This window comes from Stegastes partitus, unplaced genomic scaffold, assembly GCF_000690725.1.
Source record: "Stegastes partitus isolate 25-593 unplaced genomic scaffold, Stegastes_partitus-1.0.2 Scaffold1258, whole genome shotgun sequence".
Taxonomy (NCBI): domain Eukaryota; kingdom Metazoa; phylum Chordata; class Actinopteri; family Pomacentridae; genus Stegastes; species Stegastes partitus.
Window position 1 is genome coordinate 170,042 of NW_007578989.1, and position 26,711 is coordinate 196,752.

The 26,711-nt window shown below is 40.1% G+C and overlaps 4 protein-coding genes across 4 annotated transcripts in view; 3 read left to right on the plus strand and 1 right to left on the minus strand.

Annotated features, from left to right (window-relative positions):
* LOC103369248 (GTPase IMAP family member 1-like) overlaps nucleotides 1-102 on the plus strand; it is a 13,262-nt gene extending 13,160 nt beyond the window's left edge. The window contains exon 5 of the mRNA XM_008297914.1: nucleotides 37-102. Within this exon, the coding sequence (XP_008296136.1) occupies nucleotides 37-102 (66 nt within the window). The remainder of the gene's footprint in view (nucleotides 1-36) is intronic.
* Nucleotides 103-3,578: 3,476 nt separating this feature from the next.
* Nucleotides 3,579-6,182, minus strand: LOC103369250 (GTPase IMAP family member 7-like). Its single transcript, XM_008297915.1, has 2 exons — nucleotides 6,176-6,182; nucleotides 3,579-5,038 (listed from the first exon to the last, which is right to left on the minus strand). Exons 1-2 carry the CDS (start codon nucleotides 6,180-6,182, stop codon nucleotides 4,059-4,061), a joined length of 987 nt encoding a protein of 328 aa, XP_008296137.1. The 3' UTR covers nucleotides 3,579-4,058.
* Nucleotides 6,183-8,867: 2,685 nt separating this feature from the next.
* LOC103369251 (tripartite motif-containing protein 16-like) lies at nucleotides 8,868-14,352 on the plus strand. The gene is made up of 7 exons (XM_008297916.1): nucleotides 8,868-9,104; nucleotides 10,245-10,613; nucleotides 10,711-10,806; nucleotides 11,207-11,440; nucleotides 12,856-13,018; nucleotides 13,661-13,720; nucleotides 13,826-14,352. Exons 1-7 carry the CDS (start codon nucleotides 8,868-8,870, stop codon nucleotides 14,350-14,352), a joined length of 1,686 nt encoding a protein of 561 aa, XP_008296138.1.
* Nucleotides 14,353-17,561: 3,209 nt separating this feature from the next.
* LOC103369241 (uncharacterized) lies at nucleotides 17,562-25,240 on the plus strand. The gene is made up of 7 exons (XM_008297905.1): nucleotides 17,562-17,874; nucleotides 19,408-19,538; nucleotides 19,701-20,780; nucleotides 21,542-21,778; nucleotides 21,888-22,112; nucleotides 22,283-22,358; nucleotides 23,163-25,240. Exons 1-7 carry the CDS (start codon nucleotides 17,700-17,702, stop codon nucleotides 24,233-24,235), a joined length of 2,997 nt encoding a protein of 998 aa, XP_008296127.1. The 5' UTR covers nucleotides 17,562-17,699; the 3' UTR covers nucleotides 24,236-25,240.
* The last annotated feature ends 1,471 nt before the right edge of the window (nucleotides 25,241-26,711 follow it).

Here is a 26,711-nt window from a genome sequence, read left to right on the forward strand (position 1 = left end):
TATCACTGTTTTTGTTGTTGGTGTTTTTATTGGCAGGAGCAGGTAGTGCAGGAGGGGCATTTGGTGCAGCCGGTGCAGCCCATGAAGGAGGAGGAGTCGTAGCGTGGGCAAAACGGTGGGCAGCAAAAAAATTGGGTCCACTTTTCAACCTTGTAAAACTGCTGCAACAACATGCTAGAATCATTCTGCTGGTGGTTGTTTTCTACTCAATGCTACTGTTGTCAGTTTATCTCGGAGTAGAAATGGCTGGGACCCTCCTCTTGTCTCTGGGAATGATATCACTGTTTTTATTGTTAGGGTTTTTATTCTTCCAAATGGAATCTTAGCCCCAGGCCACACTGTGTGTGTGCGTCCAGCTAAATGAGGAGGACAGTGTCATACATTAAAAATTAATTGTGTGATTGTTGTGCAACTCATGCTGTTCAAATGACTTTTTAAAGACTTCTGTTTTAAACAGCAGATAATATGAAGGCTCCACATTTTTTATTACATTTCTTTGTATAATTGCCATTAATCGCACAATTTAACGTATTTACCATCGGTTGCATTTTAATAAGCTTCATGCACATTCACACTATATGTGATTATTTGTCCAATCTGGGATTCATCAAATGTATATTCAAATCAATTTTACTTCTATCAGTATTCATCTTTTACAAAAACTAATTATTTTCTACTTGATTCCTTCATTTTATTTTCTTTTATTTTTTTATTATTATTTTTTAGCTTTTTCAAACTGATTTCAGTTGATGCAGTAGGACTGTTTATTGAAACTGTTATTAAAATAAAATAAGCTTTACTTATTGAATGTAAGCCTAATGACACAAAATGTTGTTTTTTGTTTGTTATTTCATAGTGTCATAATATTTTGGCAAACCAAATAAGTAACTGCTGTGCATTCAGGCAGCTCTTATAACTGTCCACTACTGCAAATACAGTCGATAGATATCTCTGCAAAACTTCCCATAGCAGAAGAAGCATTCAGGTTGATTAAAAAACTGCTGTGTTTTCCCAGTCTGCTAGTCATCACACATCTTGTAACTTGGTTCACTTTTCTGTTCACGTTTGGTGGACACCAAACACTACATGTCATCACCACTGTGAGCATGGAGGCGGCAGCATCATCATGTGGGGATGTTTCTTGGCAGCAGGCTCTGGAAGGCTTGTAAAAGGAGATTAAACAGATGCAGCTAAATATAGGCAAGTCCTGGAGGATATGTTAACTAAGTTTTAATAATCGCAGACCATAAAAGCAGATAAATCCCATTTTGCTTTTATCTGCTATGAGGTTATTAAAACTTGGTCCTGTACAGGCAACATTAGTTCATGTGGTGTCTGGAGGACCTGCAGATTGAGGGAGTCTCTGTAAATTGCATTTGTCAACCATTGTAGCTTGGCTTGATTTTCTCTGCAGTAATTGTGAGCATGATCTGAGCTTTTGTTTTCTTTACGTGGTTCTCATTGAGTTGACATGATGTACTTACCCATCAAAAAGAGCAGAAACACATTCTTCTGCATCTTCAGATAAGTTTCTCCTGATGTGTTCAGAGCAAAAGAATATTTTGAGTCAAAGCAGCCATAATGGTGGTTCATTACTGAATTAAAATGTCATGCATGATATAATCCATTGGGCTGGGCAATAATAATAACTTTTGTAGACGCCAGTATCGTGCAATAAAACATGAAATACTTTTTCTGTCTGTCGACTTATGATGTTGTGCTTTTGCTGGCACCACTACAACGTTTTTTATTTTTCCCCCTGCCTTGCATTACGCTTTCAAAGTCAAGGATGTATTATGTTTAACACCAGAAATAGATTCTTTCACCAGACAGAGCAAAAACATTTCCACATATCGTTGTCTTCCTTAAACCAGACAGAAATGTATATATACCTTGGAGACAGAAATATGAAAATGCACAAATGTAGAGAAATACTCTGGTTTTGTGTGTGCAGTATATTTGTGCAAGTTAAATTTAAAATGAACCTACAGAAAGCTGAAATAATTTGGCAAGTACTGATGTTGCCAAACCGAATTGGAAAATGTTTTCTGAAGTTTAAACATGTATGCGTGTGTTCATATTTATAGTAAGTTTGTGACGAGATAATAAAACTTTAATGTGAAACAAGGAGCAAACAGTGATATTCTTCCAAGTCCAGTGTTCTGTTGACCCATTAANACCCTAGTGAGGATTAAGCAGTGTATAGATGATGGATGGATATAAGGTTCCACTTTGACTAATCTGATTGAAAAGCTAAATGATAAAAAGCTCTCTTTTATTATAAGACTGTTTTGCAACAATTGCACTGTAGTTATCGATCTGATCAGCAGCTGCATAGCAGTGAAATGATTGGTGCATGTCTGTACATACAAAACAAGCCCAGAATACTAGTGGGAATTTACTTCTAAACTACTAAAACACTGACATTTTTCAGTGTCTTCACTCAGGCACTCATTAAAATGTCTGAAACTGGGCACATTGTAGATTGTTTTTTTACTTACGTTATATTTTTCTGACTTTGAGTTGCAGTAAAACTGCAGAGGATGCCATCTTTTTCTTCATGGGAACACTGGCATATTGAGTCCAGTAATATTTTCGAATGTGTGTATTGGCAGAGTGACAACAGTTATGAAAAGAAGTTAAAGCTCTGCCTTCTTTTCTTGTAATTGCATTTTACAAATTCTGATGGCTGCACCTTTTGATAATGTTCAGGGTGGTGACTGTGGCTGGGAAAGGACAGGCTGAATGGAAAGTTTTTCTTAATCACTCTATTATGTTAACTATTCTATTATTCTATTGTTGGCAGCTATTTTCAGCTTCAGGCCATATAACCAGAACGACAGGTCGACACAGTTTTATACGTGTGTGCATGGCCTTGTACGGCTGTGTTCTCTCAGAGCATTAATAAAAAGGTGAGAAAAATAGAAATTCTTAGTTTGAAAACTGCCGATTGCTGTAGATTGTATTGCAGCACAAATGAAACAAATATGGCTGTTTAACTGTCGAGTGCTTTATTATAAGATATCATTTTAATAACAAAACAGGCATATTATTATTGGGGGGGGAACAGCTGAAAGTCACCTTTCAGCAACTCAAAGGCAAATAAAGTTTTGTACATGATAAAAAAAAATGAAGACATTTTGAACTATAACAGCATTTCCTTGTACTAAATTACAGATAAAGATGATATTATATTATTTTACTGTTTTCAAATGAGCAAAAAATCAGATTATTTGACAAATATTGGTCATTATTTGAAAAAAAAAAATGTATGTGAGGACTGACAAATGGCAAACATTTAAAATATTTTTAACTGTAATGTCATAAACAGTTTACTGTGATTTTCAGAGTTTCCCTGCTTTGTTTTTTGTTGTTGTTGTTGTTTGTACAGACAATATAATAAACAGGCCAAAGCTGTACATTATGTCAAAAATCTTCTTGTACAATATGAGGTTGTTTTTTTTTTGCTACTAAGTTATCAAATATTATCATATAATTAACAAAAGTCAATATATCTTGTAATAAATGCCCTTTACCTTCCACAGGTAGAGTTTATACAGTTTAACACAAACAACTTATAAAGTCTTTTCATCATAGTCTTTATTAAGTCTTTGCGTAGCTGACAATGTGAAAGAAAATGCAGATACACACACACACACCTGTTTAACTGAGTCACTCTCAAATAAATGCAAAACCCCCTCATTGTCTTTAACCTGTATTTTCCATTCTGATTACCCCAGATTCATTACAAAACTAACACCATGTCATCAACTGCATATTTTCTGATTTGCTTTGATAGTTTTACCCACAGCTTCGGTTAATGTTACTGTTTTTACAAGCATTAAGCGACCTGGCAGAATGTAAAGTAGTTAAAATGAATCCTTTCTTAACTGGCTGCAGCATTAGTGATGCTTCCTGCCTTCATGCACCAATGATCCGTTAATAAAATACACATTGTTCTGAATCAGGTCATTCTGCAGAAGGAGTACTTTTACTTTAACTGCTTTATTTTTGATGCACAAGCAACGATCAAGCATCAACTATCTGCTCTGCTCGTATCATCTTTTTGTTTTTTTTGGCTCCTCTGCACCCCCTGGTTTTTGGGTCCAGTAAGCCTTAATGGTTTTCTCTACGGCTTCCACTGGAGATGTTGCTTCTTCAGATGCACCATATCCTATCCAAGCTCCCTTTATTGCCCCGCTTACAGCCTCCGATGGAGCTGATGCGGGTGACATCACCTTCTCCACCACACCCAGCAGGGCTCCTAACACCACGCCAGCTGCAACACCTGCAAATCTGATCTTCCATGTTTCAAATACACTCATTTTAGCCTTATTTCTAATCTCTTCCTGTGACATGCCTCCTGATGACTGTCCAATGTGCTCTTCCTCTTTTCGCATTTCTCTTTTCACCTCTTTTAGCATCTCGTTGGTGTAACACTGGCCGTTGTTTGCCTCAGTTATCTTGTCTACTGTCCTGAGTAGCTCTGCCACTTGGAACCGATTGTTCCTGTAGCGATCCCCTTCGTCGTTTTTCCAGTATTTATTATCAACCACGTGGCATCGGCCTCCACACTCCTTCACCAGCTCGCTCAGGCCTTTGTTCTGAGCGACAAAGTCCTCAATCATCATTCCCTCTGGGAGCTGGTCACCATGACTGAAGACAACTGCGGCATATCTCAGGGCATCTTCAGAAAAAGACTGGCGTATTTTTTGGATCACACCTTCTTCCTGCTTGGTGAATTTCTCCACTTTGAGCACGATGAGGAAGGCATGAGGTCCAGGGGCGCACTCAGTGATGCACCACAGCATCTCATTCTTGATCAGCTCCTCAGATCCACATGTGTCGAAGAAACTGGGAGGGTCGATCAAAGTGATGTTTTGTCCACCGATGCGTTTGGTTTGTGCGCTGGACGGAGCCTTTTCAGTGACGGCCAAATGGTTTATCTTGAACACCTCCTCTCCCAAGATGGTGTTTGCCAGGCTGCTCTTTCCAGCTCCTGTTTTTCCCAGCAGGACAATCCTCCTTGAAGCCAGCACTAGAAGAGAAGAATGTATGAGTAGTTAACATTTCAGCTTCTTCACCTATCCTGAGAAGCACACAAACGTCCATCCATCCATTATCTATACACTGCTTAGTCCTCACTAGGGTCGCAGGGGGCTGGAGTCTATCCCAGCTGACTCAGGGTGAAGGCAGGGGACACCTGGACAGGTCACCAGTCTATCACAGGGCTACACTTAGAGACAGACAACCAAGCACACTCACATTCACACCTACGGACAATTTAGAATCACCAATTAACCGCAGCATGTTTTTGGACTGTGGGAGGAAGCCTGAGAACCCGGAGAGAACCCACGCTGCACGAGGAGAACATGCAAACTCCACGCAGAAAGATCCCGGTTGTCCTCATCGGGACGCAAACCGACAACCTTCTTGCTGCGAGGCAACAGTGCTAACCACCGACCCACCTTGCAGCCCGCACACAAATATGTGATACGGAATTTCATGGCATCCCATAGCTGTTGAGATATTTCATTTTGGACTGAAACCAGACCATCAGACCAACACTACTGATCCCATATTCATGTTAACCCTATTCAGGACTTTTGGGGTCTTTTGGACCCCAGGCCATTTGGTTTAGGTGACAGGTGTTGTTTTTACTATTTGAAGATTTTTTTAAATATAAAAAGAGGGACATTTGTCATGCATTTGGAACCAAAAATACATCAAGTTATCAGAAAATGTATTTAACAAGTCTGTAATGAATACCAAGACCCCATAAGACCTTCTACAAATGGCAACATGAAAGTCCTGAATAGGGTTTTTTTTAAAAAAAAGGCTTTGATCAATCAGTTATCAAGAATGTTTATTCAATAACAAGTTCATCTTCACTTCAACTGTTTGTACATTTTGACGACGCTGGCTTGTTGAGTTTCACGTTAGAGTGACAATTTAAACAATTTAAATTTAGATGAAACATAATTGTAATTAACTGAGAGCCTGACTAATATATCTGCAAACAACCTCAGCTTTGCATCAGTTTATTTATCATACCAGCCATCTGACGAGCCCTGTTTTGTATTCAAACTCTTATTTCTTATTTTTATATTAAATGAAGTACAGTATGTTGCTGAGTGTTGCTGCTGGTGACACAAATGAAATAAGCTCAACTGACCGTCCATGTTGTCAGAAGTCCTCGCCGCTGTGTGTTTTTCCTCCTGCTGGCTGGCTGCAGTTTGACTTTAACTTTCATTTTCTACCAGTCTGACTGGTTGGTTGGCCATCCCTGAACAAGGAATGACGTCGACATTCTTGCACATGATGCTGGAAGCCTCTTTGTAGTCAACAAGTGCGATGCCTCACTACAAACCACTGCTAATGAAGTTGAAGATCACATTATCCCGCCTACTGTGGATAAGTACAGGTCCACTGTCATCAGCTAAGAAGCACAAGCTCCCCTGCTGCCTTAAAAAATGTGTCGGCTGAATAATTGGTTCAAAGTCACCTGACGAGATGTGACAGTGTGAAACTAGCTCAGTTAAATGAACTGAATTTGAGAAAACAAGTTCAATAAAGATATTTAAGTTGAATCAGCTACACTCACTGTGGCGGTTACAGACAGATTTGATTTCCTTTGATTTTCTATAAGTTTCTAAAAACATTTTCTTCATTTAATATCAAAAACTTGCATCCTCAGTACTAACCGTCACCATTGTTAGATTAGTATTGATTATTATGAAGAGAAACAACCATAACTTTATTAAAGATGTAATAAAACATAGAAATGTTGAAAATAAAAAGAGAAATACAATAAAAATAGGAAATCTTTATTGTCACTATACAAGTACAATGAAATTTAAAGAGCTGTTCCTGAGGTGCACCAGCAATATACACTATAGGACATACAAGACATACATTATAAAACACAATTTAAAAACTAAATGTAGGTCTGCTAAAATAAGAGCAGAAGAGGAAAAGTCAGAAGTAGTGCTGGCAATGGTTATGATGTAATAAAGTAATGTTACGCATAATAAAATATTGCATGTGAAAATGGAATATTTCTCATGATAGGGAGATATTATAAAGGAAATTTTAAAAAATACACTTATATCACTTTGATGCAATGACTGTTGTTTTTATAAATAACTGTGACTCAACTTGACGTAATAAAAATGTCAAATCAGTTGAGGTTTACCTTAAACAATTTATTATTTATGAGTCTTCATTGAGCACTACTACATGGCAGTCTCAGCTGCATAAACAAATTAGAAAAAATAAGTTTTCAGAAAATAATGTAATAAAAGTGATTTGCAGACCAGGGCCGGTCCAAGCCTCCAAGGGGCCTTAAACGAAACATGATTTTTGGGGCCCTCCATTATGTTGATAATATTGATCAATGATCATTCACACACCTACTATAAACTTATTTCATTTTCTAATTTGTTATAACGAATACACTCGTGAAACTTGATGTGAGACTTGTTGTTAGATCGTAATCCACTGTGATAAAGGTTGTTGAAGCAGATTTGCAAACTAGCAGAAAAATCTTACTAGTAATATATGGCAAGGGTCAGCAACTCTCCCTGCTGGCCGCACAGAGAAGCAATAGATAAAACCTCAAAGAGGTGCACAGTAGCATTTACAGCATCCTTTTATATACCAGGTATGTTTTCACTCATCTACGGTTTATAATCTGAAATGGTAGTAAATTCACCTACAAGTGTGGTCTGGGATTGATTTACACTTAATATTTAAAGTGACTTGTTTACTGAGATATTGAATGTCACAGGCCCACTAAAAGCAACAAAATAAACCAAAATAAAATGCATTCAGTGTAAATTATCAACTGCTTTATTCTTGGTTTTAAATAAACTGTAACACCAAAGTACAACAAAAACTAGAACTAGAACTAAAATCACTTAACTTAAATAAATTACCTCATTAAAATGAAAATTTACAAAAACAGACAGTATTAAATACAATAAAAGCAGAAATAAACCCTTAAACAATTATGTAAATGAACAGATGTGTCTTAAACACGGTAACAAACATGGTTTAGAAATCAAATATATAGTTGAATAAATAGAGCTGAAAATGTGAAAATGGGGAGAAAAACTAAACATTTGACTTCTTTTTTGTTACTCCATATTTTTCCTCAGTCCTCCATCTTCTTAGAACCTGTTCCCAGCTTTTCTAGAGGCAAAGTCAGTTATAACATCACTGTACGAAATCTGGTGGCCAACCTACTGCCAGTCCACTCAGTGATTCTTGTGCCACGAAGAACTCAAGTAGTTCTTTATTGATCTGAGCTTGGAAAAGCTCCGTTCTTATTCCTTGTTCCTCTTTCTTTTTTCTGCTCCGGAGGGATAGGACGTCCTGTTTTGCCACACTTTGCAGATCAACCTGCTCTCCGGATGCTCTGCTCTGCAGCAGCACTGATCTCAGAGCTGAGGACCAGAACCACTACACCAGCAGGGCCTGTCTACATCATACTGAGTTTTTATACAACGATATAACTTTGATAATACATGGATCATCACTCAAACATGCAAAAAAAAAAAATGCAATCTAATTTTAATAATAAAAGTGTACACATATTTTTTTTTTTATTGACTGCTCTTGCGGGCCCCCTACTGGTGACCGGGGCCCTAAGCAGGCTCTTAGTTCGCTCATACCTCGGGCCGGCTCTGTGCCAGACAAAAAGTTCTTGTCAGTCAGTTTTTGAGACAATCTGTGTGAGCTGCGCAGCTCCGGCTCTGGAGGCGCCGCTCTGCGCAGCTCCCTCCGCTTGTCGTGAAGCTCCCTGATTACCCCCAGAAGCTCAGAGCCAAACCAAACTTCAGCGTCCTCCTCTCTGCACGTGGAAAATGGCGGAGAAGCAGCAGGGGTTTGGCGCCGACGTGGACGTCAGTCACCTCTGCTGTCCAGTGTGTCTGGACGTGCTCAGGGAGCCTGTCAGCCTCCAGTGTGGACACAGCTACTGCAGAGGCTGCATCGAGGGATGCTGGGACCAGAACAAGGACCAGGACCAGCTGAGCTGTCCTCAGTGCAGAGAGAGCTTCTCAGCCAGGCCTGTCCTGAAGACCAACACCGTGCTGGCTGAGGTGAGGCTCCTGCTCTCACTTCACATCATTCCTGGTGCACTGACTGACACATTCTTTTCTGCTTTAATGAACAGTTTTATTCACATATAATTGAATATTATAATTTTGTTTTGAGTTTTAGCTGTAAGACTTTGTAACTTTAAGACTTTGTTGAGTGAAACTCCAACCAAAATCTCTAATAAGTTTAATTTGCTTCAAATTTGCATCGATATCTTTGTGCAGTGAATCAGGTTCTCTGCCAACAGCCGTCACTTCAGGTCAATACAGTCGTCCTCAGATTTATTCATCTCCTTCCATTAAAGAAAAGGCACAATTCACAATCGTCACTAGAAACTGGAAAAAGTAATGATAAAAACAAATTTGCTAAATTATAATTTAGAGAAGTAAGACATTTGCTTTTGAATTGTGGTTGAAAAGAATAATTTAAAAAAACAAACAAAACTGCAACAACAACAACAAAATATTAGTTTACGGGTCCCATCATGCTTGTTTGCTTGTTTTATTTTTTTTATTTTTTATTTTTTTTAATGTTTCTGTTGAACCACAATTCAAAAGCAATGTCATGATTTTCATAGATTTTTTAAAATTTATTATTACTTTTGTCAATTTCAGCTTATTTCAGTGACAGCTCTTTGTTTCCTTCTTTAATGGGAGGGCATGAATACATTAGAGGACGACTGTATGTGCATCATGATGATGCTACAGATCTGGTTGCAGACATTTTTTGCAACTATTTTAGAAATTCTTGTCTTGTCTTTCCAGCTCAAATCATCAGATATTGAGAACAATTTCTGTTTGTGAATCTGTGACCATCTTTGAAACTCCAGAGCTCCGCTTGGATCAGTCTGCCAATACGTTTAGGTTTTATGCTTCCACTTGTGAAACCTGCTCAATCCGTGATGAAAGTTCAATGCAAATAACTTCTATAAATAAGTATTTTAAGTGTTTTGTTCTATACTATTGGGATATGCAGCTCAGAAAATATCACTAGCTGACTTCTGCATTCTCAGCTTTTTTGTAAATGTTTGTGAATAATTGAACTCACCCATAATGATCAATGATTCTTTGATCTACTTGTCCAAAATTGCAGATTGCACAAAGAGGAATAGCTAGAATGCTATTTTTTGTTGTCGTTTCTAGGTTGTGGAGAGGCTGAGGAGGACAAGCACCGAGCAGGTTTCTCCCTCTCTGGCCTGTGCCGGCCCAGAGGACGTAGCCTGTGATTTCTGCTCCAGCGCCAGAAGAAACAAAGCCACCATGTCTTGTCTGACGTGTTTAGCGTCTTACTGTCCCGCTCACCTCGAGCCTCACCACAGAGTTCCCGTGTTTAAGACGCACCAGCTGGTCTCAGCTTCGTCCCCACTGCAGGACAAGATGTGCAAGACGCACCACAAGCTGATGGAGGTCTACTGTGAGACAGACAGGATGTGCATCTGCTATCTGTGCACTGTAGATGCACACAGGCAGCACAGAATATGGTCGGCTGCAGCGAAAAGGGCTTATGAACAGGTAGAGAACGGCAGAAACGTGGTGGAGCAGAGGCAACAGCAGTCATTCTCTGGAAATGTGACTTAAACATTCACAATGATGCAACAATTTCTTTCAGAGACAACTGATTGTGAATCAAAAAGCAGTGCAAGCGAGATTCCAGGAGAGAGAAATGGAGCGGAGCAAGTTGGTCCAAGCGATGAAGGACTTTAAGGTTTGGAAATGAGGCTTGAGGACATCTGTCTGTTGAGATGTCTGCAGGATGTTCTCTACCACAGATGATGATATGAGGCAGTGTGAGCTCGTAAATTGGGTTGATCAGTTTTATTGTGACTTTTATAAATGTTACTGGCAGTATTTCACACTAACAAAACATAAATCCGTTTGACAGTGATAAAAGGTTCTAATCCCGCATTCTCATGTTTTAATACATTCTTTTGTTGTATGTACCGACAGAGGTATTTTGCCTATGTTCTGAAGTACTTACTTGTAGAACCACGACAGACACATGCATTTATCTGTACGTCACCAATCAATCATGATCACGACAAATTAATTTCAAAATAAATCTGAACCAAAGTGAGCAAAACCTCTCAATGTCTTCCTGTAAACAGAGTGGTTGCCAAACTGCAGTAAAGTCCATTGATGACATCTCTGATGAGCTGGTCTCTGAAATAGAGACAACTTGCATTTCAGTAAATACGCTCCTCAAAGTCCAGGAGAAAAAGGCCATAGCGAGTGCCGAAGGTCTGCAGCTGCAGCTGGAGAAGGAGATCACCAAGCTTAGGAGAAGAGACAAAGACCTGGAACGGCTTTCTCATACGGACGACCACGTTCATTTCATTAAGGTACCAGACGTTTGTTAGCGTGGTGCAGATCTACATCGTCTTTCTGTTTCTTTCATAATTCTGCCATATTTGTGTAATTTTTAGCTTATGCCAGTGTTTTATTTGGAGTTACAAATGGACTTTTAAAAGCTTTTAAAACTGAAGTGTCATCTAAGCAGTTCTGATAGTAAGGGGGCTTTTTCCAGAGTGTTGGGGCTAAAACAGCAAACACATACGTGAAAAAAGCAAACATGCAGTATTTGCAGGATATTGGAAGCCATCCAGTCCTTAATGGCCGTGAAGCAGTAACACAGATTATCCAGATTGTCACGGTTTTTATGACTAAGTGAGACGTACACCTGGGAGTCTTGGCAAAACAGTGTTAGGACATGGGGATAAAATATCAAGTAACATAGCCAGAGGGTATATATAAGTTGAACAAAATAGTGCCAAGGACTGAGCCCTGTGGCATGCCATATCACATAAAGGCTGTTAAAAGACCTAAAGTGTTCAGCAGTAACTTTGATTCGATAAGATAAGTCACATTAAACCAGTGCAATGCTCACCATCTGTCACTGTAGAAACTAAAATGGATAGAAAACTCGTTAGGACAAAGCACATCTTACTACAGTGACCAACATCTGGCGACCAAACCTAGATTTATTATGTTAATTGACTGGTAATCTATCATTCTTTGGACCAAAAAGTAAAGACAAATGGAGACAAATTGCATTGTCACACAATTTTAATGACATTAACTATACAGTACAATGTTTTACAACAGGTGGACACAACAATGTTTTTACATACAGTTACACAGTCATGAACAAAAGTTTCCAAACACTTGCAAAAACCTTGCATACCATGGCAGTCTTTAGTGTGGCTCCAAGTGACTTTCTTGACTTGTTTTCAGGTCTTTGCTGAGCTCCTCTGATTTTCCTGCTGTAGTATTTGTAGCAGAGTCTGATGAGTGTATCAGATATTTAAATTGCCTTGTAGGAGTCACCAGCTGTAGTCACTCACAAGAAGTGAAGAGGCCACTCAGAAAATTTGATGAAGATTTTGTCATATTTCCAGAAGATCAATAATTCATATATGAAAGAACCTAAATGCAGGATTGTTTTTTTTTGTTGTTTTTTTTGTGACAAAGATGCATTTGAAATGAGTTTCCATCATGATTCCATCGTAGAAAATTCAGCGTTATATTAGTCACTGGAATCTCAAGACTTTACAAGTGTCTGCAAACTTTCACGCACTATAGTGAGTGAAAGGAACAGGAACAGGAAAATTATCACCTGCATAATATGGATAGTATACTATCCATATTAGTATAGTATACTATACTATAGTATACTATCCATATTATGCAGGTGATAATTTTCCTGTTCTTTGATTAAATCTTTTTTCTGGTGTCCATCTTACTGAATTCCCTCCAGACCTTCCAGTCTCTCTCCACCTCATGCGAGTCTCGAGACCTGCCACTCAGTGCTGTAGTTCTTCCCCGTCGTTCCATGGAAACAGTGACCGACCGCGTCTCTGAGCTGAGAGACGACATCAGGCGTCTGCTGAAGTCGGCATTGCCCAAGATCTCTGCAACAGGTACCCGAAAGAAATCTAAAAATCATGTTGTGGCTCTGGGCAGTAAGGTGGCTCGGTGGTCCACATCTCCTTCAACTGTAAGCTTTATTAACAAGAACATTTAGTGGTTTCAGTGGCTTTTCAGAACTGGGTATCTGAATGGGGCTGCAAGGTGGCGCAGTGGTTAGCATCGTTGCCTCACAGCTAGAAGGTCGCCGGGATCTTTCTGTGTGGAGTTTGCATGTTCTCCCCGTGCAGCGTGGGTTCTCTCCGGGTTCTCCGGCTTCCTCCCACAAAGTCCAAAAACATGTTGAGGTTAATTGGTGATTCTAAATAGTCTGTAGGTGTGAATGTGAGTGTGCTTGGTTGTCTGTCTCTAAGTGTAGCCCTGTGAGAGACTGGTGACCTGTCCAGGGTGTCCCCTGCCTTCGTCCTAAGTTGGCTGGGATAGACTGCAGCCCCCTGCGACCCTAGTGAGGACTAAGCAGTGTATAGATCATGGATGGATGGATGGATAGATATTGTGGTTCTTGTGCAGTGTTCTTATTCAGATTTGCCAGTTTACACTTGCTGAAATGAGTCGATTCAACAGTCCTGCAGCAAATCCTGCTTTCTTGAAGGGTATGAAATGTACTGGTGGTCATGATGTTTTTCTTTTGTTAGTGTCTGCTATTGATGTTGTACTGCCACCTGAGCCAAAGACCAGAGGAGAGTTTCTATGTTGTGAGTTCAACATTTAATAATCTATTTCATACTATACACATTCACTGACAATGAAAGGGTTAATGGTTGATTTTGACTTATATTCCTGCTCTGCTTCTCCTTCAGATTACTCTGCTCTAACACTGGATGCCAACTCAGTCTCCCAAATGTTTTCTCTTTCACAAGAATATCGGCGGGTGACGAGTCATTACTCTAGTCAATATCACGCCTCTCACCCAGACAGATTTAACAGTGCCAGGCAGGTGCTGTGCAGGGAGGCTTTGTCAGAGCGATGTTACTGGGAGGTCAGTTGGAGTGGTTGTACTTGGTCAGTGGCGGTGTCTTACAAAGACATCAGCAGAACATCATCCCAGTTTGGAGACAATAACAAATCATGGAGTTTAGAGTGCTCCTCAGGCGGCTATACCTTCCGACACAACAGCAGAAGCGTGGCAGTGTCAGGCCCTAAATCCAACAGAGTCGGAGTGTACCTGAATTATAAGGCGGGTACTCTGTCGTTTTACAGCATCTCTGACTCGATGACTCTGCTCCACAAGGAGAAAACCACATTCACTCAGCCTCTCTATCCTGGCCTCGGGCTGAAGAGTTGCACCTGCTATAGGTGTCATGCAGAGGTGATGAAGTTATGGTAGGAAGACTTACACTGGAGTACTGGAGATTCTACTGTATTGTACCATCCATTATAACTGGATGTCTGGTGCTAGATTAGAGGGTTCGTGGGTGTGAAGAGCCAATTTTCTCTGCAGTGTTCACAAGAGATGATGAAAAAATAGCATTTTTTTGTGGCTAGAGCTTGTTTATCGTTGATATTATGTAAGTAGGATGTAACGTGTTGAGCAACAGCTTTTAAAAGCCAAGTACTGTCCTGTTAGAAGTGACTTCCTGTCATCGCAGTTCTAGCGGATTTATGAGTGTGTTTTTGCAGAGTTATTTGTTTACACATCATTCGTTTGAGTTTCTGGTCAACATTCACCTTATTGTAGCTCTTTTTGTGACCTTTACTAACTCCTGTGGGATTTGCAGCGTCTGGTTGCTAAAAGCCGTCTGTTGGTTAGTGCAGAGCAGCGTTCAAAATGTTCACTTTTGCAATGTCTCGCAGGGTGTTGTGACCCTGGATTGCCAACTCCTTTGGTATTCTTACCTTCTTAAAATGGGTAATTGGGAATTTGTGACACTTGATGTCAAGCAGTGATTTGTTATAAAGTACTTTAACGCCATATTTGCTTTGTTTTCGTGTGTTGGACTGTAATTTTGTTGTTGTTTGGTTCTGAATAATGCACTGAAAAAGTGTTAAGTTTAATAAAGAAATCCATACTTGCATCGTTATTTGATTTTTGGCAGAACATTTATGGGCAGAAAGTGTCTTTTGCAGCTTCCTGTCTTCAGCAGTGTGTCCTATGCAGTGTTGAATTCTGTGTAGTTTGCACATAGTGTCTCAGATGGCACGCTTATTTTTCTGTCTGAATTCTCTATGTTGAAATATGTGATTATTTAAGGGTGTAATAGATCTTACTGGGCATTAAGTGAGTTCATTCATTTGCCAGCTCACACTTGCTGAAGTGAGCCGACACAACAGTCCTGCAGCAAATCCTGCTCTCCTGAAGGGAATGATGTGCCTCCAGGTGCTCCACAAACTGTCCATCACCACTAGAGGGCACCTGTATCCCAGGTAGTCTCTTCCTGCTTTCTCCTGTTTCTCTTCTAAACAGCTCAGATAACATGTGAGTCACTGCACACCTATGTCACCACAGTCGCAACACAAACAGCAAGGTTTGGTGTGGAAAATAACTATGCAGTAAACAATATAGCTTTTATCAACATGGAATTTATTCATTTCTTCTTGGCCAGATTTAGAAAAAAAAAAAAAAGTCAGCAAGAGAAAAAGACATTTGCTATGTTGTGTGTCATGCATGTTACAGAATGTTAAATTCAGTTTGTGTTGTTAGGTTAGTGCTTTCCTTCTTCGCCATTAGTCGTTTAAAAAAAATTTCAAAAACGCACATTTGCATCTGTACTGTCACTGAAGAGTTGACAAGCTGCTGGTGAAAAGACTGCAGCCTTTGTAGAGGTCATACTGTGGTTCTTGGGACACAACAAAAATGAATTAGATGGAGAAAGGCAAAGTGGAGTTTAAAAAAGATCTTAACATCTATATTCATGGAATAGGTGTTTAGTGATCCTGCTTTAGTGTGGCTGGGGTGAAATAAGTTATTTAATTTTTGCTCTTGGAAGCTTCCCACTGTGCTTCTGAGGAGATGAAGCGTTCTAGAAAATGGCAAAATAAGTGCTCTGGCATTTCTTCTCTGTATATGTCAATAAGGCTTGGTCAGTTGTTGTTGTTGTTTTTTACATGGGACTTAAGTGATTGGAGATCAGACATACCTGAACCAGATTCACTGTGAGCAAAGTGCACTGGACCATAATTAATCATCAACCAATTAAACCTTAACCTTTAGTTCCTACGAGCAGCCTTACTGCTGTTCAAAACACACAGTGAAAGGTGTTTTACATTTACCTTTGAGTTTGTTTTCAAGAAATATATATGCAAACACAACAATAATAATTATATACGACAAGATCAGATCTTTTTTTTTGCAATAAATATTAATATTGTAAATTCACTTCATTTTAAATGACTTTACTGAACTCAACTAATGCGTTCACTATCTTGACGTTATATTGCAAATCCACATTTATGCACAGACAATAATGAGTGAAGTAAAAGTACTTTGTTAATATTAAAGGACTTTAAAGTAACAATGCATCCAAAACCCTGACATAATAATAATACAATTCTAAATGTATGCACAAATTAAAATAAATAATACAAATGTGCTCTTTTAATTTGAAGTGACTATAACTAACAGCACTAATGCATCCACAATCATGACATTATAATATTACAAATCTTAATTTATGCACAAACAATAATACATAGATGGATGTTTTTAATGATTTAAAATAGCTTTAGCTAACATCACTAATGCAGCCACTATTTTGACATACTACAAACTCAAATTTATGCAAAAATAATAATAAATCATTTGCATTTATTTCACTAATTTGAAATACTAAAATTAACATAACTAATGCATCCAAAGCCTAGACATAATTTTTAAAAAATCAACATTTTTCAGTCATAATAATTGTAGTCAAAAATATAAATTTACTGTATTATCTTAAATTGCTTTACTAACTAATTAAGGATCTTGACACCTTTCATCAGCTGCAGGAGCTTTGCAACTTTTAACTGTTTGGACTTTTTAGAATTCAATTAAAGGAGTTTTGTCTGCTCCTCCGGAGTGAACAGTGGCGGCCTGCATGGATCATACGAGCGGATGGCGCCCTCTGCTGGCAGCCTGCGGAACATCCAGGGCCGCCTGTTGTTGCTGCTGATAGGCTGCACTCTCAGGACCGCAGCCTCTTCTACAGCCAGGTGACACAAACACCAGTGACTTGTCGGTGGTTCCTGAGAGCTCGCAACACACACACACACACACACACACACACACACACACACACACACACACACACACACACTCATACTACTGCAGCAGAGTCCATTATTATTTTATCTGTTAATACGTATGTTAATTACACCATTTGCAAATTTTAGCAACCAAGTTATTATCATTGTAATAAGTAGTATTTTGCTCTATTTGGATTGGGGGGGGGGGGGTAAACTGGTAGGTACTTGGACATGAAGTAGTACTTTGGCTCAAGCTTTTAAATTATATTTTGGGAGAAATCGTCCTTTAGAACGTCGTCGTGCATTTTGGTGATCATTCGTTGTGGTGGGTGGCGCTGTCGTGAACACAGGCTGTCAACGTGCGGCTGTAGAAGAAGCTGCGGCTCTGGGTGGGAGCGCACCCTGCAGACGCACCCTTCTCGCTCAGTCAGCCGGACGGAGGCTCGTCCTGCTCGGTCACAGCTTCTCCTCGCAGCACTGGACGCTGCGTATGTCACCCCCAGCAGCGCCATGGCCGACATTTACCGATTCCCCGTTTACTTTGAGAGTCCCGGCCTTGTCAGAGAGCAGGAGAAGAAAATAGAGCAATATTTCCGTGTTCGACGCAAATCAGGCGGCGGAGAGTGCGGACCGCTGAGCAGAGTGGCGCAGAACGTCTACAGCATTGCTTTCAGGTATCAGAAAGGTAAGTCATGAAAACACCTAACATAACTCAGCAACTCAGGTTTGAAGTGATTTGGCACCGTGTGTTTCGCGTTTATTTTGCCTCACTTGTACCACGAAACAGCCATCAATGTGACATGGGTTAATAATAATGTCACTGATATCTTGTGTTGGGAATTTGATGAAAAACATCCCACTGGTTTAGAGTTCCTACACAAACAAAGCACTTTTTTTATATCTTGTTCACTACAAATCTTCTGTTTTGTCTTCACCAAGAACAAAACCCAAATAGAAAAATGGGCAAAAAAAAAACAAAATAAAAGTACAAATAAACATATTACAAGATTGCCTCCCTCCCACTACTTTAAACACACTTAACTTAAGAGCTTTCTTGTCTTTAAAAACTTTCAGGGACTCGCTCAGAGCTACTAATTTATTATTTTAGTTGTCAAAAGTTGTCTTTAAGTAGCCACTTGTATGTGTTTAGAAATGACTTTCCAGGAAACTGAAACTTAGAGCAACAACTTTTCCGGAGCAACAGCGGCCTCTGTGGCCATAGGTGGTGATTACAGGGTTACATTGTGGGGGTCTCATAAGGATACAAGCGTTGGGAACCAAAATGAACTACATCTCCTGAAAAATAACTCATCTCATGCATCAAAATGACTAAATCTAATTCATGAAGGTTATATGTCTTATCGTAGCTCACAGGATAACTACAGAAGAGATAATTAATTGATTTATGATTATAACTGACTATAATTTTAAAAGGATGCCAAGTACATGCAGCCTAAATATTGGGAAAAAATACAATGGTATTGTATATTTTCCAATGACTCCTACAGCTTTTAGTTTTTCTATAATAGAATCATTGAAACACAGGCGTCTTTGTCATAAAATACAATTATGCATTTTAGTTCTTTTATAGGTTTATTATAGTCATAGTATAGTGGTGGTGGCAGTATTATGCTCTGGGGCTGTTTTGGTGTCAGTGGAACTGGTGCTTTACACAAAGTACATAGAATGATAAAGGAAAACCTAAAATTATCAGCCAGAAGGTTGATCTTGAATTAAATTGGATGTTCCGACAAGACAATGACCCCAAACACACACCAAAATATTTAAAATATTTAAAAAATGACTAAGTGAGGCTTAGACTGGCCTCCCCACAGTCCTGACTTGAACCCCATCGAGAACCTGCTGACTGTGATGCAGAAACAAGTCTGTGTAAGAAGGCAACAGATTTAGTTGAACTGCACCAATTCTGTAGTGAAGAGTGGTCAAAGATAAAACCAGAAGCTTGTGGTCAGCTACCAGAAGTTCCTAATAGGTGTGAAAATGGCCAAAGGACATTTGCACAATATTAGCATTGTTGTATGTATAATTTTGACCCAGCAGATGTCGCCAAAGATGTATGGGTTTTAGTAATTTCATTTTAGAACATCAAGGAGTTTTTGGAAGCTCAAGGCTACCATGGTCTTCACAAGTGTATGGAAGCTTTTGTTCTTGACTGTAGGTCATATGTAAACTCACAATAACAGTTGTTCTCTCTCAGATCAGCAGACAGTCCTTCAGAGATCGGGGCATGTTGTGGAACTTCCGGGTGGGCGTCTGGAGTTCACTGTGCGAGGCAGCCTGGAAGCTCACGCCTCATTGGACGTCAGCGCATCCGAAGCTCCAGCAGAGGTTAGCACAACATGTCTGTCATTTGGTCAAGCTTTTGTAATCAGAAAATCCATTAACAGATAAAAAGTTACGTACAAAACCAGTGATGCTGTATGTGGTGTATCTGAGACCAGTAAAGGGAGATCAGTAAACCGCTATTATCTGCATGTCTTTTCAACACAGAGCCCTCAGTCCATTCCTACCTCAACTCTTGTACCAAGGGGTGAAGAACTCCAGATTGACAGTGATCTCAGTGAGAAAGAGCACGCCTCTTTGGCCTGTTCTGCTCGGCTTTACCCAGAAGAAGGCAGGGCTTTGTTCAGGAGGTCAGCGCAGCCAGGTGATGTAGATGAAGTTAGTGACTGGAAACTTAAAGAAGACAAAAATGACGACTCTGAGGTGGAGTCTTACTGCTCTGGTCAGACCACAGATGAGAGGGAAGCGTACAGCGAGGCTGGGGAATGTTCTCAGGTGAACTCTAGGTTGTTGGATGAAGAGTACAGGTCAAGTGAGAATTTGGCCTCTTTGACTTTGAGTGAAGGAACCACACCCGTTGCGTGCTACAGCCTTCAGGATGGGCTCCAGGTGCTGGTGTATGAAGGGGACATCACCAAACAATGCGCCGATGCCCTGGTGAACGCTGCCAACGAGGATCTGGACCACCGTGGAGGCATCGCTGCTGCACTGAGTAAAGCAGGTGGTCCTGAAGTGCAGGAGGAGAGCAGTACCTTAGTAAAGTACATGGGCAAAGTTTCCCCGGGTGATGTCGTAGTGACCACAGGGGGCAACTTAAACTGCAAAAAACTCCTCCATGCTGTTGGGCCTGTAGGTGGAAAAGCATATGGCAGAGAGAAGATCCTACTGGAGAAAGCTGTGCGTTCTGCTCTGAATTTATCAGAAATGATGGAGTTCCAGTCCATAGCTATTCCTTGTATCAGCTCAGGTGTGTTCGGTGTTCCTGTCACTGTGTGCTCTGAGGCTATCGTAACTGCTGTCAGGAAGTTTGGTAGTCAGGGAGGGCGAAGTCTGAGCAAGATAATCCTGATTGATAACAGAGGAGAGGTGGTGAGGGCCATGAAGGAAGCATGTGACAGGCTTCTCCAAGGGGTGAGTAGCGGAAGCAGCACCGCACCGGATGTGGAGCTCCAGAGGGATGCTGCTGACCAAGACTCAGCAACAGGAGCCACAACAGGAGCCACAGCCAGAGCTCGTGGAGGCAGCGTCCGGGTAGAGATCGTTCAGGGAACCATCGAGACCCAGCAGGTGAGAAAGTTGGGATAATAAATGATTTTTCTTACCTACGTGATGTGGTAACAGTTCAATAATCAGGAGGAGCAACAAAAATGCTGCTGTCTCCAAGATCCTCAGCTGCATTTTTGGCCTCAAGTGTAGCCTTAATAATGTACATTCATCTATTAGGATCAGGTTTCATTAAATGCAATATGTAGAGCTTGAAATGCAGCATCATACAGCGCATTAGCAGCTGTGGATCAAATTGAAGAGGTTTTGCCTTGTGACGAACCCAGAGAGAATCCAACCGTGCAGTTCCTGTCAGCACTGTGGAACATTTCATTGTTCCTGTTCACTCTTTTCTTAGTTCTCTCTCATAACCATTGTTTCAAGATTCAGAATGAAAGGCGTGTGCTGCTCCCCGTTCAGAATCAAATATCACTCATAGTGGAGCCTTTAGCAGCTAAACAAAGCTACATGTTTACCTTACAGATTGCTGTAAAACGAAACTGAAAGCAGCTTAAATGTAGGACATCTATTCAACAGGTGGCTCTGAATGACATACTGGTGTTGTGTATCTGCACACCTTTGCTGTGTTGTGTTGTTAAGAAGAATATGTCTGTAACTGAGTATGTCTTTCTGGGTTTGGTGCATTCAGATACCCAGCTCTGAAAATCCACTGAAACCACTAAATGTTCTTGTCAATAAAGTTTACAGTTGATGTGGACCTGGTATGTTTTTATTTATCAGTAAACAGACCAATCGTGCTCCCACACCTCCCACTCTTCTCTTAGGTGGACGCCCTCGTATCCCCTATGGTCGGCCACGATCCTCTCTCCACCCGTGTTGGAAACGCTTTGTGCGAGAGGTTTGGTTCTGAGTTGACTGCACGGTTTAGAGAAGAATCAGGGGAGGAGGCGTTGCCGAGTGACGCGGTTCTGGTGGAAGGCTTTCCTGGACAGCTTTCCAACGCGGTGTTCTTCGTCAGTCTTGCTCCTTGGAATGATGACGAAAATGGAACCGCAGTTGAGGCGAGTGTTTGTCACCAGTCTGTCTTTGTGGGAGAACAGCTTGTCTGAAATCATTCGCCATAGAACGGATGTTTACCCTCTAAAATGACTGGATTCTGTTATTTCACAGATTCTTAGAGCGGGCATCAGCAGAATCCTAACTTTATGTGAGGACAGAGGGTTTGGTTCCGTCGCTTTTCCTGCACTCGGAGTCGGGATTGCCCTGCGTTTTCCTCACAGTGTGGTAGCCAGAGTTTTACTGGAGGAAATCCGTGCATTTGAAGCGGACCGAGCCAGCACCATGCCGTTCCTGGTCCGCATTGTCATCCACCCCAGTGATGAAGAGTGCAGTGAGGTAGAGAAAACGCATTGTGCTGTAGACTATTCACAGTTTAGCTGGTAGAGTCCAGTCTTCCAGACATGGAAGCTCTCTCTGAACACAACAATAAACACATCAGCAAATTTCTTGTTCCGCATCAGATGAATTGAAATTGGTGTTGAAATCTGTTCTTTTTGTCTGTGCAGGCCTTCAAGTCTGTCCAGGAAGCTTTGAAATGGGAAAAATTCACTGAAGATGCTCAACAACAAGCCCAAGATCAAGGTAGGGATAGATGTTCCAGACTTGAACGAATTAGAATTCAGACCTGTGGCAGCAAATGTTCTCTGTTAAGTAAAGATATTATTAGATATGTTGTCACCACGTGTCAAAAAGCATGCCAGAATTACAGTAGCTTTTATTTCACACCTGACTAGACACAGATTAGTTCCTGGTTTGTTAGTTCCTAGTCCTGAATGTCCCCTGTGGGAACCAATAAAGTATTATCTTATGTAATGTTAGTCACAAACAGAGCGCTAACTGGCTCCTGCAATAAGGGTTACTTAAGGTCAGTTTGTTGTGTTCACTGTCACAGAAGAGAAATGAAGAGTTCCTGCAAATGATTTTACGAGATATTATCTGAAATTTAACAATAAAGGTAAAATCTGTAAAATAACAGTTACAGTTTTTTCTTTTCGTCCTTAATATACATGTTTTTTTCTCTTCAATAACAGCAAATATCTTTAAAATATTTATACTTGATCCTGATTTAAATACATTTTTAAAAAACTGTAAATGAATTCTTCATTTCTGTGATTTTACTAGTTACTGTCTGTAATTTAACAAAACTGGCAAAATCTGTAAAATAACAGTAAATAGTTCAAAAGCTTTTCTTTTACGATGTCTTTTTCTGGAATGTTTTGTTTTCCTCTGCTGCCCGGATGCTTGGCTGTAATCTTTCTGTATCGTCCATGTGGAACCAGACTTGTTTAACTGGTTCCCGATGTGGAAACTCTGTATTTATCTGGGTCAAACTGCACACTGGTTACTGCTTCTGTGAGCTAAACAGAGTTTATTATTCTCCTCCAGCATCCACCACAAAGAGAATCGTCCTGCTGGGAAAAACTGGATCTGGGAAGAGCCACCTGGCTAACACTATATTTGGAGAGGATCTCTTCAAAACAAATCATTCGCCCAACTCCGGCACTAGCAAATGTCAAACAGAAACCAAAGATGTCAATGACAGAAGCGTCACTTTGATCGACACCCCTGGTTTCTTTGACACAGGAAGGCCTCAGGAGGACTTGAAGGCTGAGATACTGAGGTGTATCACAGAGTGCGCTCCTGGGCCTCACGCCTTTCTCATCGTGCTTAAAGTGGAGAAATACTCCGAGCACGAGCAGGCTGTCATCTCTAAAATCTGCCAGTATTTCTCTGAAGATGCTTTAAATTATGCCGTAGTTGTCTTCACTCACGGCAACCAGCTCCCCAAAGGGATGAAAATCGAAGAGTTTGTGAGTCAGAATGAGAATCTGAGTGATCTGGTGAAGAAGTGCGGCGGCCGGTGCCACGTCTTTGACAACAAACACTGGAACAACAAGCAGCAGAACAACTACAGGAGCAACCACTTCCAGCTGGAGGAGTTGCTCTGCACAGTAGACAAGATGGTGACGGAAAAAAACGGAGGGTGCTACACGAATGCAATGCTGAAAGATGTTGGGGCACAAATACAGAAACAGGAAGAGCACTTAAGACAGACGCTGGGAAACCTGCCACCGAAAGAGATCACAGAAAAGGCCAAAAGTCAAGTGTATCATAGATACTTGATTCAAATGGCGGGGATTGGAACGGGAGCTTTGTTGGGAGCTTTTTGTGGCATCGCAGCGATGATTGGATTAGTTATCACAGCGGTGAGAAACGTAGCGTTAATGAAGCTTATAAAAACAGTTCCAGGAGCAGTAGCAGGAGCAGATATGGTTGTCGTAGGTACTGCAGTGGTGGGTGTAAGTGCAGCAGCAGCAGGAGCAGTTTTAGGAGGCGTGATTGGAGGTAAAGCTGCTGAGGGAGCAGAGACGCCACTGGAGGCTGCAGAAAGGGCATTCGATGCCATCAGGGAATCAGGAGAATCAGCTCTGAAGCAGCTTAATTTGCCTTTCCGGTGAAAATCAGGAGTTTTACCTCTTTGGCATGGTGTTTTCTCTATATGCTGGAAGTCAGAAGAGAAATAAGCAGCCTGAGTATTTAGCCAGTGATGGATTCATACTTCTGGGGTTTCATATGATACAAACTCAGGGATCCTGTCCTGTCGTGTAGCAATAATCACTACTTTATGTCCCTCAGAATCCCAGTTTGAACTTCTGTGGCTGAACATTGCAGCATGCAATTGTGTAGCACAGAGAAGTTTTACAATATCGGTGCAGAGTCATAGGTGAGCTGGTGTGCTGGAGCTGCAGCGACTGTGGCAGGGTGTATAAAGCAACGCTGTAGGGTTACATCTAAGCCATATTAAGGTAGGAGGGGCTTAATTTACTCTTATTTAACACATAGATGAGTTTTTAATGAACAACCATAAGGGTGCTTTAAATGATAAGTTGTTAGGTTATAGTCTAACACGATGGGATATTCCAAATAAACTTCATTTTGCACTTTCTTGCGTTGTTGCCTTTTGGCGTCGTTACTATCTACATATCTAACTTTCATTTAGAGTCGGGTTTCAGGCCACCTGGTAAAGGTTTATCCAACATCTATTATTTAGCTGCTGGATGCTGCCCCACCTTCACGATTTGTGAACCACAGAACCAAAAATAAAGTGAGCTTGAAGAGGCTCAAAAGGCTCCGTGGGCGAAGTGCAGTGCAGGGTGTTGGTGCTTGTTTGTTCTGGTCACTTTATATATTTATTAAGATTGTGGAAAAAGTTGGTGCAACTAAAATCAAGAATGTTTGGGGCCAAGAATCACAACAGACTTAAACATTAGTGAAAACAATGGAGGCGAATGTTTGTGGAAGAAATGTCTTATCTCCTACTGTGTCTTATTTGTAAATGATGTAATATATCATAATGGTGGATGAATGCTGATTTAATATATTTACATGGTGATTTTGTGTTTTTTCACTCTCTTTATGTCCAACTTTCTCTAATTGTTGAGCAATAAACACCTTAAATCCTGCCCATTTGTCTGTCTTGTGTGAATATTTCAACAGTTGCAATAGGATTCTTATTCTCATGCTGCACCTGCGAGCTCTGATCAACAGGAGATGCCCTAATGCAGGAGATCAGATGCTGCTCTAAAGAATTTCCAACATCAAGAGAGTTTAAAATAACGGCATGCAAGAAACGTGAGATTGTGAAATCATCATTTGTTGGACGCAGCTATGGGAGAGTTTGTTCCACAGGGAGCTCATTGCTTCTGTGGCATCTAAAGATGGGAGTTTCACTTCAATCTAATCACAAAGTTCTTTTTTCTTTTAGCAATTTGGTTTGTCCTTATAGAATAACTCAATGAAAACCTTGGAAAAGTATGCAGATTTTTCTTAAAGCTCTGTCAAACAAACAATTGTGTTTTAATGTTTATTTATTTACCATGTTTTCTTTATTTCCTCACTTACAAAACTTGAAAACTTCACTGTATATATATGATGTTAATAAAAATAAAGTATGCATCACAATCTGAAAAAACATACGCAATGTGTAGTTAAGATAATAAAAGACAAAGTAAATAGAAGCAAAGAAATTAAAATAATTAAATATATATGTTAATTCTTTAAAAAGTCGCTTTGTGATTTATTGTTTCTCTGAGTTGATGCTACAGTCCGGTTGCCTTTATGTGATTAAATCAAATTATATATATATATATATATATATATATATATACACATACATACATACATACATACATATATATGTATGTATATATATATATATGTATGTATGTGTGTGTGTGTATATATATATATGTAGGATACAAAAGAAACATGAAGCAGTGGAATATTATTATAACTTAATAAATTATGTAAAATTCACTTGACTAATCTAAATCTTAATTACTCAAAATGAAAAATGTTTTGTAAATATGTATTTTTCTATAAAGTTGTCATATTAATATTTGAATCAGGTACATTTGCATAATGTATAGAATTAATCAGGCTGTACCATTAAACATAATATTTACATTACTTAGTTAGAGTTACATATTAAATATTACTGTCGGGTCTGACCTTAACATTCAAATCAGTCAGGTACATTTATAAAATATTGTACAGTCTCAACCTCAACTTTGCTTCATTGCTTCATTTGTTGTACTTGTATATATTCATACTGACACGTAGCATTTTGCACCTTCAGTGTTTCCTCTACTTTCATTTAGGAGCGGCGGGCCGCCATTCCTAAATCCTACCCGCTGCTCCTTCAAATATCTTTTTTTTTTGTATTTTTTTTATTTTTTTATTGTTGTTGCAAATACACCACCGCCGAATGTCTCCACCTGCACAGCAGAGTCCTGCACTGGGTCGGTGCTCCCGAGTCCAACTGTAAGGCTGTAAACTGCAATCTGCAGGACCTGCCAACGGCCGCTAACCAACTACCAGCAGTTCAACATCCGTCGCGCAGCGCTGCTCTGCGCTGCTCTGCTAACGTGCTAG

Excerpts from the sequence above, each read along its gene's own strand:
- LOC103369251 (XM_008297916.1), top strand. The coding sequence starts at position 8,868 with ATGGCGGAGAAGCAGCAGGGGTTTGGCGCCGACGTGGACGTCAGTCAC. Across the intron at positions 10,614-10,710 it reads CGAAAAGGGCTTATGAACAG|AGACAACTGATTGTGAATCA; the intron begins GTAGAGAACGGC and ends AATTTCTTTCAG. Across the intron at positions 10,807-11,206 it reads AAGCGATGAAGGACTTTAAG|AGTGGTTGCCAAACTGCAGT; the intron begins GTTTGGAAATGA and ends TCCTGTAAACAG.
- LOC103369241 (XM_008297905.1), top strand. The coding sequence starts at position 17,700 with ATGGCCGACATTTACCGATTCCCCGTTTACTTTGAGAGTCCCGGCCTT. Across the intron at positions 19,539-19,700 it reads CATCCGAAGCTCCAGCAGAG|AGCCCTCAGTCCATTCCTAC; the intron begins GTTAGCACAACA and ends TTTTCAACACAG. Across the intron at positions 22,113-22,282 it reads GTGATGAAGAGTGCAGTGAG|GCCTTCAAGTCTGTCCAGGA; the intron begins GTAGAGAAAACG and ends TTGTCTGTGCAG.